The sequence below is a fragment of the Meleagris gallopavo genome, chromosome 10 (assembly GCF_905368555.1).
Source record: "Meleagris gallopavo chromosome 10, MGAL_WU_HG_1.1, whole genome shotgun sequence".
NCBI lineage: Eukaryota > Metazoa > Chordata > Aves > Galliformes > Phasianidae > Meleagris > Meleagris gallopavo.
This window is the reverse complement of record NC_139413.1, coordinates 4211156-4225027: the sequence shown is the minus strand read 5'-3', so window position 1 is coordinate 4225027 and position 13872 is coordinate 4211156. Positions and strand designations below refer to the sequence as shown.

The window sequence follows — 13872 nt, the reverse complement described above, 5'->3', positions numbered from 1 at the left end:
GTGAGCTGTGTGGAGCGCTTTGGGCTCCCCATGTGTTTCACTCTCCGGTACCAGACACTAGTTGTTAACCTTTTCCTGTGTCACATGCATTCTGGTACCCGAGGAAAGAAGGCATACCAACTTGGCTCACAACATGTTTTTATGATGAGGACTCCTCGTGATGCAATGTTGTCACTGACTCTGATGCCTCCTCCCACATTCTGTCTCTCCCAGCCCGAGACCATAAATAGAAACCTATTTCTTGCCCATCCCAAGTGCCTGGCTTGGAGCTGTATTTCTTGGCATTATGCAGTGGGTTGTTTATGGTACTTAAACCTCACAGAGCTGTGGGAGGCCCAGAGACTAATTACGGATCTGTGCTCAGCTCAAACAAACCACATTATTAAGAGCCTGCTTGCTTGCACGAGAGGAACACCTAGGAACAGCAGTTAGTTGGGTCGCCCGTATCTTACCAGGGCCATATGTGAGCTGTCCCAGTCCTTTTAAGCTGATGTTTTTCATGGCTGCACACGTCAGCAGAAAGACTAGGTGGTCCATCGAGGTTAGGCCTCAAGTCTGTTGCTAGGATGGAAAGCTCATAGGCCTGCTTCTGTGCTACTGAGTTATTAGACAGCAGCTACTTGGCTTAGCCAGCATTGGTTTGCTGCTTAGGATGATGGAGTACTTTTGGTTAGTAGGAAGTGCTCAGATTTGGTTTCAGAAACAAAGCTACTGTATGGTTTGATACAGTTCCAAATGTGTCAGCAAAATAGGAAACCCTCTTGCTGCTGTGTTATCAATTTTGTGTCCTCGTCTTCATTAATGCAGAAGACCTCCCACTAACAAGCTGCTTGAAGCTCCTGAAGCCTAGCACGTGAAGTGATGTACGTTTAAGGTCGCAGTGGAAAATGGCAGTTATACCAGGAACCATTCGTTACTTGACAGTCCAGTTCCTGTGGTCCAGCTGACTAATGCCTACTCTTTGTTACTCTGTTAGTCTTGGCAGCAAGGGTATGAAATGAGACTGGGTAAAATAGTAGCGTGGGTTGATACTGGGTTTGAAAATCCCAAGTGGAAATAAAGTGAGAGATGTGGATGCATAGGAGGCCTTGTGTTCATGTGTCCTCTTGTAAAACAAAGAAAGGAAACCCAGAACACCCACACTGTGCTTCTTGGTATTAAATGGTAGTATCAAAGTGACACTGTCCTGTAGCTCTTGGCCTCTCTTCCTTCCTACACCATCACATTGGCCTGCTGCCAGCAGCACCAAACCCCTCAGAGCTGCATTGCTATTTGCACTTTTGTTTGATTGGAGACACTGACAGCCCGTATGTTCCAGATATAGCAAGTTTTAGAAGCTCCTCATACTAATTTCAAAGTAGTGCAGTCAGCAAGATTTCCTTACATTAAAAGCAAGACCTCAGAAGGGAGGATTTGAGTGGTAGAGGAAGGTTAACCATGCTCAGGAAACAGCTTTGAAGGGCACAGCAGGGAATAGCCCGAGGAGCTGGGAAAAGCTGCTCTGCCTGAAAGGTTGCTGCTTCGGTCAAACAAGTTGAGTGTACCAGAATTCATGTCTTACATTGTGCACTTAGCATGAGGGGAATAGGAACAGGATGTTTGCTGTGGATGCAGATGTCAGAGTGATGGTCTACACAGTAGAATAACTATCCAGCAACATCACTTTGAAAGAAATGATGCTTATCCTGAAGTTAAAAAGAAGTCTGGTTTCATTCTGCCTGGGTGCACGTGTCAGGCCTTTACAAACCTACCCACTGTGCAGGGACTCTGGTGCCTGCCCACACCAGTGCTGGTTGCTGGCTGACTGCCCCGAGCTCACCTACAGCTGGCCGTCACAGCTCAGACAGGCTACAGCAGCACACTCAGTGCCTATGCTTCCATGCTGCTTTTGTAACCCAGATTCATTATCTCCTAATCCTTCCTTGTTCCAGAGGTACCACTTACACATCTGTTGTGTTAACAACCAGGCTAATAACTATTTTGCTTGTTAAACTACTGCAGCTGATATTAATTGAGCAACAAATTAATATGTAGCTTTCCATTTCCTAACACCATTTCAGACCCACCTGAAAAGCTTGCTTGCTGCAATTATTTGCTCTGCATTTATCTCACATTATTATTCTTTGTGTATTAATAAATGCACTATTTCAAATACTGGCGTAATTAAGGGCATTCAGAGCACACAAGAGAGAGAAGACAAACTGCAAGAGGAAGAACAAACAGGAGAAAGATAGCCTGGGGGTTCAGAGGTAAAAGCATCTCAACCTCCAGCTGCTGGGTAGCGTGCAGCAGGATTCACAGAGCTCTGTTTTGGAGGAGAAGGAAAAGAGAGCTCTCAGTTGTCAGAAGAACTTTTGGAAGCCAACTGTATGTAGGTGTTTTAATATATTCTGTCTGGCTGCAATTTCCACTTGCATTAGTGATGGTGGAGAGGGGAAAAACTTGTGATACAGTTCACACAAGGGGAAGTAACTCTTTGCACAGCCTACATCCAGCCTACACCTGTTCTGTAGTGATTTTTCACACCCATAGCCTTACAAAACACAAACACTTCTAAGAAGCCCAACTGCTCATTTCTTACCTTCAGCCTGAGCTGCACCCTCATACACGAAGCTGCTGCCTTCTTCACAGAGTTCATGGCTGTAGAAATGCTGCTCTTGGCTGGTGAGCTACAATAGCTTCTGCCCCTCTACCAAAGGCCACAGCACTTGCTGCCCTTCCCCTGCTGCCTTTTATACCCCTCTGCAGGCCCACCAGCCTCCCAACTGTGGGACTGCCACCGTGATTGCTTGTTTTTTAACTCTTCCCCTTCTGCATTAGAAGAAGTCTGTTCTGCTACCACCTCTAGAGACTGCTAGAGAACTTGGGCTCCTGAGGACTCCCCCAAACAGATCTCATGTTTGTGACAGATAATTTGATGGTGCCCTTTCAGAGAGCTGATCTAACTTTAGTAGGTGAGCAGCTCCGCAGCTCAGACTGGGCATGCTGTGCTGCCTCTGCTTTCTGTTTCTCTCTGAAACGCTCAGCAGCATTTTCTATTTCAGTGCTTATTCATCTGTTAGGTTTAATATTTTGACTCGCATCACTTCTGCTTAGTTCATGTGAATGGTACTTGTGCACCGGCATGGAGGTGGAGTGGAAAAATGAATCAATCTGGGCAGTCCCCTTCATGAAGAATCTGTTTGGCAGTTTGCACAAAGGAATTTCTCCAAGGAAATGGTTTGCTTTCTTCCCAACACTTTGCTGCCTGACTCCTAGCGACACAGAGCTCTGCAGCTCATGTCAAAATTGCTTCACCTCGCAGTCCAGCCTCCGCATCCCTGGTTTGTTCAGAGCTCCCTGGAAAGCTCCACCCTTCCTAACCAAATAGCCACAGCTCCCTTTTTCCTCCACCCCGTAGGCTGCGCTTGCTTTTCCATTGGCTGCCAGTACTGTCTGCACGTGGTGGCAGCCCAGCACGTCTCGTGGCAGTTAGTTGGCCTTTTGCTTGCTGTGCAGCACGGCATGATTGTGGGCACGGTCCTGTTCCAGCCCAGCTATGGCAAAGAGAAGAAGCTGCTCTGCTGCCTTGGCAACGATGCCTCTGAGCCTGCGGGGTCGAGCTTCACAGGTAGGATGCTTAGGGAGATTGCAGTGTGCCCTCCTGTTCCTGTACTGCCCTGTTGGCTTAAAGAAGGGTGTGGGGCCTCTCAGCTCTTTGTTTTATGTGGGAGCAGGACTCAGATTGCCTGCTTTTATTCAGGATTATCAAAATGCTTTGTTTGTATAAGCGTTAATATTTAAGAAACACAGACCATGTCAGCGCTTGATGGGTTCTGCTGTTGAAGACGAGGTGTATGCTGGGCTCTCGTTCTGCTCTTGAACTGAAGAGATCTGTGATTGCAGCCTCAGTGGCACAGGGTGGGAGGCAAAATGTCTCTTGGTGGTGGTGGCTGAATAGGAAAGCTTTCATGTCCGGAGGGAAGCAAAGTGTACTGTGGGAATAAAGGAGGGGAAGGAGGTGGCTGAAACATAGCCTTGCTTGTAGAGTAAATGGTGATGTAAGTTCTCAATTGTATAGGAAATGAAAGCGATCACATATGATTTATGGTTAGGCTTTGAGTTGATGTCAAAGAGAACTTCCCAGTTCACTTCCTCGCCCTTGGTGTGACCGGAGCTCACGGCCTGTTCAGCGTGAGGCGTATCCTATGTGGTGTGACTGGCCGTCTCAGTTTCCTTACTGAGCTCTTTGTGATAACCGTATTGAACTCAGCTTTCTTATCCTTGCACATGGGATGGCATGGATCCCACACTGCGCTGAGCACCGTAGGTTATTAGGGATTGGATGCCTGCTATGTGAGTTGGGCTAGCTTGAAAAGGAATCCTAAGCCATACATTGGTTGTGAAATAAAACAAGTGTGTGTGTTTTTGTTCAAAGCTTTTGCTGTTTCAGCAGCTGTACAATTGAAAGGAAGAAGTAATTTAAACTCCATTAAGGTATTTCAGAGCAGAAGAGTCAGGATGGTTTTTGGAAGCTGCCTGCTTTTGTGTTTGCTGCTTGTAGCCAGCAGGGAAGCATCACTCAGGTTCTCTGTGCAGCACACCTGGTGAGCTGCTTTGCTCAAGGCACCAAACCCCCTCCTGCCTTTCTAACATGAGGCATTGTTGGAGTATAAAGAATGTGTTATTTAATTACCATCTATTTGTACTCTATAAAGAGAGTTGGATTTAGGAACCACTGCTCTTTTCTGTTGCCACTTAAGCAGTTCCTGATGCATAATAACTGCACGTGCACGTGCACAAACCTGGCCCTAAAAAGCAGCAGCCAAGCTGGCAGCACACCGTTATTACTCTTTATCTGACAGGCTAGGATGTTGGTAATTGCAGGTGATAGTTATGAACAAGAAAACACAGAAATACTGCATCTGCAGAGAACGAAGCCATGCTTTGGTAGCTGTGGCTCTGTCACTTCTGCTCTTGCTAGGAAAACCTCGATAGGGTGGCACTTTGTCATGGCTGGGAAGCAAGTTATTCGAGCAGTGATTACCAGAAATGCAGGCAAAAGCCACTTAGCTGTGTGTTTGGGAACAAACTAACAAACCTCAGTCATTTCCTTTCCCATGTATGTATTATAAAGCTTAAAAACAATTGAACACGGATTCTGGGAAACCCCCTACACTGAAGTTTTCCAGGCTTGAGCTCCATCACGTGGCGCAGATTCGACACGTGTTTGCCTGTTGCTTGGCATAGGCCTCTTCCTGTTCTGTCTCTCTGACTTCCCAACTCTCCCATCTGTGTTGCTCTCAAGCTCTTTGTTCTCACCATGTGCCATGTAGCCTGGCTCTTGCTCACGTATGTAAGTCTCATGAGAATGTGTGGGAGCCTGGTGGGGTGGATTCTCCTGTAGCAGTCTGCTTCGGTACATCCTGCACCCGACTTCTCAGACCCTCAGGAACAGGCCAGGTCTGCTTATGGGATGGTTTCATGAGCAGATTCAACGAGGGGCATTGGGAACACGTGGTGGGGCAGGAGCAGCCCTCAGTTGTGCCTTCAGAAGCATTACTTACATCCTTACACTTGCATATATTTTTGCCCCACGTGTAAGTAACTGCCTCATCTTTCTTGTGTCTTTATACTGAAATGCAACCAGCTGCTTGTTCCTGGGGAAACCACAGTATGGATTAGAAAACCCTTTTTCTATAAAAACCATTTCAAGAGTGATTCTTCCTCCCACTTCCTTGTACTAGCAAGTATGCATCATCTGAAGCAGTAAAACAGAATTGCCCTGTGTTCAGGAACACTGCTCCTAAATACCTCGTGTTATCCTTATTACTTTCTATCCTTGCCAGTTTACCACTTTATTATTTGCATAGTCTTGAAAAGTGTCACAAATCACTACCATTCCTACTGACTCTGTTACTGTTGCATATCATTTGCCATAATTCAGTCTGTTTTACCTCTATTCCTAACACTGCTTTCAAATCCAAGCTACTTACTTCAGCCGCAGAAACAGACTGAAAATGTAACATTGCAGACTTTAAAAGTTCATTACTTCACATCAAAAGGGCATTTTTTATTTCTTCCACATACTTTGCAGTGGGAGCTCTGCTCTGCTGCGCGCCGGGCTTTGATTTACTTACAGCTGTAATTTCCTCTTCTGCTCTTCCTTCAGAGGCCCTGCACCGCCCCTATGGTTGCGACGTTGAACCCCAGGCACTGAACGAAGCCATTAGGTGGAGCTCCAAGGAGAACCTGCTGGGAGCCACCGAGAGCGATCCCAACCTCTTTGTTGCACTTTACGACTTTGTAGCAAGCGGTGACAACACACTCAGTATCACCAAAGGTGAGGATCTGAGTTGCGGAGCAGCCACAGGCTGTACGCTTAGCAAGAGGAAATAGAACCCTGAATGCTTGTGCTGTTGTTCCATTGGAAAGAGTGAGTGCAGTCAGAAATTATTCTCGAACCAAGGATTGCAAGCCTGTGGTTTCTCTCTCTTGTGTTGGAGAGACACCTGCTGGGCACTTCTAGTACTGGTACACCTTGGAGTAACTGGCCAAGGATCTAACCCAAATACATCCAGGCTCCCCAGCTCCCTGACTGCGAGACATCTCTGTGAGGCAGAGGAGAACCTTTACATTGCTGGTGATAACAGAATTCAGGAGCTTTCAGCTGCAGCCAAATCAAGAATTAAGAATGTCACAGAAGAATTTCTGTTTAGTAAGTATATCACAGTATGTCCTTCTGCACAATTGTTAAAACACCAAATGCCACTTAAGGCTTCAGGATGGAGACAAACCTCGTTCTTCCAAGAAAAAAAGAAAACACTTCTCTAGTCCAAAATGTGGACTGCAAGAAGCTTTGTGAGCTCATTGTTTACATTGCAGTAAGTTAGTCAAGCGTTCTGGCCGAAACTTTACTCATAAATACTTTACATGTACCAGTTTAGTTAGGTCACTGCTGCAAGATTTTTATTGTTTAGCTATGAAACAAGGCTTAGTCAGCTGGCAGTGAATGTCTCTTACTGAGACCCAGTAGATCATATTGTGCTTACTTTGCTTTTTTTCCTCCTGGGTCGTAGGTGAGAAGTTGCGAGTCCTGGGTTACAACCAGAATGGTGAATGGAGTGAGGTACGCTCGAAGAATGGGCAGGGCTGGGTACCGAGCAACTACATCACACCAGTGAACAGCCTGGAGAAGCACTCGTGGTATCACGGGCCAGTGTCACGCAGCGCAGCAGAGTATCTGTTGAGCAGCCTCATCAATGGCAGCTTCCTGGTTCGTGAGAGCGAGAGCAGCCCAGGGCAGCTGTCCATCTCGCTCAGGTACGAGGGACGTGTTTACCACTACAGGATCAACACCACCTCAGATGGAAAGGTAAGGATTTCTGCGCAGCGCTGTGGGGAAAGGAAATCTAGCTGCCTTCTGCAGGTGAAAATTGAACAGAGGAACATTCATTTGCTCAACCCAACTGAGAACAAGTACTCTAACATCTGGTTCTATTACTGTTTTTGTTTTTTCTTCCAAATCTGTAGGAATGTTTTTACTGTATCCATTTTCCAGCATAAGTGAAAGCTCTCAGCAGCCTTTACCTAAGCAGATTCCTGATTCGTTCCTGACAGGTGTACGTGACAGCAGAAAGCCGTTTCAGCACGCTAGCAGAACTAGTGCACCATCACTCCACAGTAGCAGATGGACTGGTGACGACTCTGCATTACCCAGCACCCAAGTGCAATAAGCCCACTGTGTATGGAGTGTCCCCCATCCACGACAAGTGGGAGATGGAGCGGACTGACATCACCATGAAGCACAAACTCGGGGGAGGGCAGTACGGCGAGGTGTATGTTGGTGTCTGGAAGAAATACAACCTCACCGTTGCTGTGAAAACATTAAAGGTGAGTAATCAGAGTGTTGATCAGCGTTGACGATAAGTGGAAGGAAATTGTAACTTCCTCAGTTCTACCACCTAATGATATGACTACCTGAAAATGGAGCGTGCTGATCTGTATAAAATCCATGCTTTACAGTAGCAGAACAAAGATAGCCTGTTGAGCCTGCAGCAGTGCAGGTAGCTTAGAAACAACTTGGAATTTTGGCCCAATGGGCTCCTGCAGGAACTGCATGTCCAAGCCAGGCCTGTAGGCATGGTTACCACTTCTACTTCCCTTCCCTCAGAAAAGCTGTGGAATTTGTAAGAAATCAAAGGTGTTGGAAGTACGTTCTACAGCTTCTCCCGTCTTTCTGGAAAAATTTAGCTTTCCGTTTTTATTTCTCTCAGAGCCTTCTATTTGTTTCAACATGACCGCTGTTGAATGTTAACATTTCAGGTACCCTCCCCCACCTAAATAAGGGATATTTCAAATTTAATTTTTACAGCTAGGCAGAACTAAGTGACTTTTAGAGTCATCCTTTCTCTAGTCACAATAGATACCTAGTTGGTAGAACCTAGTGCTTTCCAGGGGCTGCACATCTGTTATTTGGCTGTGCTGCAGGCCAGCTTTTCAGGGGTGTTATGACATTTTTGCTTTAGTGAAAGCCAAAACATCAGAATGGAGATAAGGATACCGTTCAGCTAGAATGTGTAGCGTTGAGCAGACCTTGGTTGTGGAGATAAATCTTCTCTTTTGTGTTTGTCTAGGAAGATACCATGGAAGTGGAAGAGTTCTTGAAAGAAGCTGCTGTGATGAAGGAAATCAAGCACCCAAATCTAGTGCAGTTATTAGGTTAGTGAAATACCTTGATCTTTCTGTTCTTATTCAGGTTTCTGCCAAAATGTAATCCATCTTGTTGAAAAAGAGTAGCAGATTTATTTTGCGATTTTTTGAATCAGCTCAGGTTATGGGGTGGTATTTTTGACTGCTTTCTCCTTAGTATATTAAAGCTGAACTGAGACACCAGTTCTAAATAGAACATCAAATATTGTCACATTACTGACACGACTTTGCTCTTGGGGCACTGTGTAAAGCTTGCAGTATCAACCTCCTGTTAAACTGTACCATTGGCTCTAGCCATTCTCCTGGATTCAGTTATCAGTGAAGTCACATTCCTCTGTACTCAGTTAAATTAGCCTTACAAAAGTATATACAAAGATTCCTAATGAGACATTTTAAACCTTTACTGGTGTTTAGTTCCATCTGGACTTTTGCTGTCTTTGGGAGCAAAGCTGTCAAGCCAAGCCTAGGATGAAAGGAGAAATGTGAAGAATGTGAAGGATTTTAATAATGTCATCTATTTTGTACCCATTTAAAAAATGGACACAGATGAAGTGGTCACCCAGCCCTGTCTGCTTCCAGACGAAAACAATTTCTCATTAGAGATGCATTTTTGCTCCTGTATGTGGATAATGGTATCAGCACGCATTCAACAGTGCTGCAGTGAGAATTCACAGAGATTTGACACGAGTATCCTGTTGCCTTCTTCCTGCTCTCATACATACTTTGTACATAGCTGCAATGACTGCAGCAAGGAGTAATCTGAGCAACGTGTGAGAATGCTGCTTTAGGAGCAGGTCCCACTGCTCTGATCCCTTACCCAGCTAGCATACATGGGAGTGCTTCACATTACTCTGTCGTGACATTCCAGCCTGGATATCTTGCCTGCTGACAGGTACCCACTTCTAGTTGGCCACTCCTTAGCTTTAAGAGAAGAGGGAAAGGAAAGTAAATAATGGGTGTTCAAAATATGTCCTGTTTCATTCTGTAACCCTCCAAACAACAGCGTATAGTATATATACGTGTAATATACATCCTTTATGCATAACATATAGGAAAAGTGGTGCTTTGGTAGACACGTTTCTCATCATTTGTGGACGGATATGTAAACAGAAGCAATGAACTTCAAGCTGGGCTGCACTGATCCAACTCTTGTAGGTGAAAGGCCTGGATTTTCAGAGAAACTCTCATTGTTAGAGACTGCAACAAATGGGAATTAAATCAGGCATACTGGTAAGCTAGGAAAGAACCAGCAGCTTTATTCACATGCCTTCTCCTCACTGCTAGGTGTGTGTACCCTGGAGCCCCCCTTTTACATCGTGACAGAGTACATGCCATATGGGAACTTGCTTGACTATTTACGGGAGTGCAACCGGGAGGAAGTGAGTGCTGTTGTGCTGCTCTATATGGCCACTCAGATATCCTCTGCTATGGAGTACCTGGAGAAGAAGAACTTCATTCACAGGTGGGTAAGATGGCATTTAGAAGCAGAAAGGGACAAACTCTGCAAACACAGGACTGTGTCTAAATGCCCTATGTGCCTTCTTCTTCATACAGGGACCTGGCAGCACGGAACTGCTTAGTTGGAGAAAACCACGTGGTGAAGGTGGCTGACTTTGGCTTAAGTAGGCTGATGACTGGAGATACCTACACGGCTCATGCTGGAGCCAAGTTCCCAATCAAGTGGACTGCTCCTGAGAGCCTGGCCTATAACACCTTTTCCATCAAATCAGATGTGTGGGGTAAGAAAACTCCACTTCACTGTTATGTTCTGTTTCATTCTGGTTTTTAATTTGCCACCCTGGAGAGTAAAGTGTATTCTGTCCTGGGCAGAAACATGGGAGGAACATGCCAGGTCACAACTTCACAAATTGTTAATGTCTTCACCTAGGCTGGCCTGAAGAATCTGCAGCAAAAAGGTTCTGTCTCTGGCTGCAGTGAAGGCCAAAATGTAAGAGCAGCATACCATGCAGGCAGTCTGGTGACCAGGAATTTTATTTTCTTCCTTCTGCAGCCTTTGGTGTGCTGTTATGGGAAATTGCTACCTATGGGATGTCACCATACCCAGGCATTGATCTCTCTCAGGTGTATGATCTGCTGGAAAAGGGCTACCGGATGGAACAACCGGAGGGATGCCCTCCAAAGGTTTATGAACTGATGAGGGCCTGTGAGTATCTTCTTCCAGTTTGGGGAACAAAGCCTGGCAGGGGTGGGAGAAATCTGTAGTCAGCTCCTAAGTCCTTACTCCTTAGATGCCATTTTGTTAGCTGATGTGGAAAAGTCCCTGTCACCTGAGACATACCTGGTCAGTGATGCAAAGTGAGTTTGGTCTCCAAGGAACAAGAACTCTCAAAAACTGTCATCTCTGATTACAGCTTTTTGTGGCAAATTGTAGTGTCACTTCAGAGCAGGACTCTTTAATATGGAATCACCAAAAAAAAAGGAAATTTAGTTCTTAGCAAACACAGCACCTCTGCAGGAGACAAGCAGCTGACAGGGTCATACAAACTCATCCTCCAAGTGTGCTGCTTAGCATTTGCCACAAAGAGCTCTCTAGCACTGCATAACAAATTTTTAATCTACTAACGAAAGACAGAATAACAAATTATCTCCTACCTGTTACACTTACCCTGCTTTCTCACACTGCAGGTTGGAAGTGGAACCCACCAGACCGACCTTCCTTTGCTGAGACCCACCAGGCTTTTGAAACCATGTTCCACGACTCGAGCATCTCGGAGGGTGAGAGCACCTGTTGTTTTGTTTCTGAGCAGTGGTAGCGTTTATCCCCCAGAGTGCTGTCTCTTAAGCACAGGCTCTTAAAGCTTACCTGCTTGCTGTGGAGACTGTGATGAGGCTTCGTCCTTTACTTCTTATCCTTACGTCTGTAAATATATGCTCTTACTCCTAGCACAAATACTGAATGAACTTTAGATGCGTCAGTGCAGAGACAGCACAACAATTAACTCGAACACCAAGATACCAAGGAGTTTGCTTAAAGAATACTGTCTCCTTTACTAGGGGAAGCCTCCCAGACTAAAGGAGTTAGGAATAGTGAGTGATGCAAGAGGAGAGAGAAGGATGCATACATACCACATTCTGTTTCTGATTGCAGAAATTAGTGTAGTGAAATACTACTCTATCAGCTTTTACTTAAAAAGTCTGCCTCGATATCTGGATTTTCTACTTAGCTATTCTTTTAGGAGAAAATCTGTGCAACTCAACTTTCAAATCTGGTCAGCTAGAAAAGGCGTAATACTAGGCAAAGGAGCACAAATTGTTTCAGCATCTCAAATTCTGAAATCAAGTATGAAAATCCACACACTTCCCTGCTACAGAAAAATCACACCAGATGAAATTCTACCAGGGAGGATCTGTAACAGGCACGTCAAGGGACCTACACAAACAATAACCTGGGACTGTACAGGAGGCTTTTTTTGGTTAGTGTTTTTAAATCATATACCTGGTGTTGATATTGAGGAGGAAACGTGAAATCTTCATTTCTAATAGAGGTGTGCAGTGTTTTGCCTCAGAGCAGTTTATGTCCTGAGTCAGAAAGGACACAACTTTGAGGCAATTAACAAGAGGCACCTTATTTAGAAAGGGAAGAAAATGCGTTCATTGTGAACTTTAACAGTTGAGCAACCTTAACCCAGCAAAGAGCCAAATATATACCAGAGCCTCACTTGTGCAGATCCTACCGCCATTCTTGGATGGATTTACAAAGATGTAAGTTAGTTTGACTTCTGTTTGTAAAACGTGTTTTACCCTAAACACCTCTAAATTTGCAAAAAGCTAAACTTACAAACTACTAGCGTTCTCAGTCACGTCTTCTTGCTGGTCTGGGACTGCAGTAGAGATCCATATTTTATTTTCTTCTTCTTCTGGATTTGTTCTAACTATTCCACTTACTGTTCCTCCTTACAGAGGTAGCAGAGGAGCTTGGAAGAACAGCCTCCTCTTCATCCATTGTTCCTTACCTGCCCCGGCTGCCCATGCTTCCCTCCAAGACAAGAACACTGAAGAAACAGGCAGAGAACAAGGAGAACATTGAAGGAACACAGGATACCCTGGAGCATTCGGCATCCAGCTCTGCACCAGGTATGAGCTCTAGGGCACTCACACTGAGGCTGTGTGGTCTGGTATAGATCTGCTCCCAGTGTAAATTATCAGACAAGCGGAAGAGAACAGAACATCCACCAACTGGAGATCTTTCAGCCAAGTATCCTGCTAGGATGACTTGTAAAAGTTCACATTCTAGTCAACATACCATTAACGGTGTTGGCTTCTTTCAGTTTGTAGCCTGTCTGCAGGACTTACATTGTTACTGTGGTAGGAGAGGCAGGGCTGTGGATACTCTTCCTGGATTAGTGAGGTGGAGAGATCTGAATGATGGCAGATTTGCTCCCTGAGGGAGCTGAGGGATGAGATGACTCACGGGGAGGAACCCTGCATGGTCTTGTTCTTCAGTGACAAAACGATACAGAGCAGGGTGGGAGCCTGGGCCCAGTACAGGTGTCACTTGTCATTCCTGAGAAGGCAGAGGAACTACTCTTGACAACGATGTCTGTGCAGGCACAATTCTTTTGGGTCAAGCAGATTTCTCCATTCTGCTCTCTGTTTGCAGAACAAAGAACCCAAATGTTGGGACATGAAGCAGTTCTGTGGCAAATGTGTATGTGGGGCTCCAGCTTTCTTCAGCCTTACATAAGCTGGAACTCAAGTTAACTATCGTCCAGCCAAAGTATTCTAGGCTGGTGCTTTGAGCAGCAGTGTCATGAGGGCTATTTGCCAGCCTATTTCCTAGTAACTAGTAAACACTGCAGCATTTGCAGTGTCCTTTTAGTAAATTGCGTTGCATTTTTTAAATTTAAATTTAACTAAGTTTTTATGTTTATAATAGCTTTCAAACAGAAATTGACAATGCAGCAGGAGATTTTCTTTTATACTTTGCAGTATCTAGGGAGGGAGAAAAGAACTACAGCAAGGGGGTAAGAAACTGAGAGAAAAGAGCAGCTTTACTTTCTCCTGACCTCCTAAATTACCTCCCGAGACAGCAGACAGGTCACGCATGCACAATATTAAAAAAATCAAAAGCTCAGAAATACAAGTGCCACCTTCCTTTCTCAGTCTTTCTCTGCAGATCCTGTGTAACTAAAATGTTGGGCCCTTATAGCCTTCTGGAGA

General features: G+C 45.1%; 1 protein-coding gene across 4 annotated transcripts in view; it reads left to right on the top strand.

The window, feature by feature from the left end:
* Positions 1-13872, top strand: part of ABL2 (ABL proto-oncogene 2, non-receptor tyrosine kinase) — a 59492-nt gene that overhangs the window by 17898 nt on the left and 27722 nt on the right. For 2 of the 4 annotated variants that reach the window (XM_085232245.1, XM_010715793.4), the window contains exons 2-10: positions 6152-6322; positions 7059-7354; positions 7600-7872; positions 8616-8700; positions 9976-10153; positions 10246-10430; positions 10703-10855; positions 11338-11427; positions 12613-12786. In XM_085232245.1, coding sequence (XP_085088371.1) covers positions 6152-6322; positions 7059-7354; positions 7600-7872; positions 8616-8700; positions 9976-10153; positions 10246-10430; positions 10703-10855; positions 11338-11427; positions 12613-12786 — 1605 coding nt within the window. Of the gene's footprint in view, positions 1-3424; positions 3611-6151; positions 6323-7058; positions 7355-7599; positions 7873-8615; positions 8701-9975; positions 10154-10245; positions 10431-10702; positions 10856-11337; positions 11428-12612; positions 12787-13872 lie in introns of those variants that run through there. The other 2 variants (XM_085232244.1, XM_010715792.4) reach the window with 2 other exon arrangements.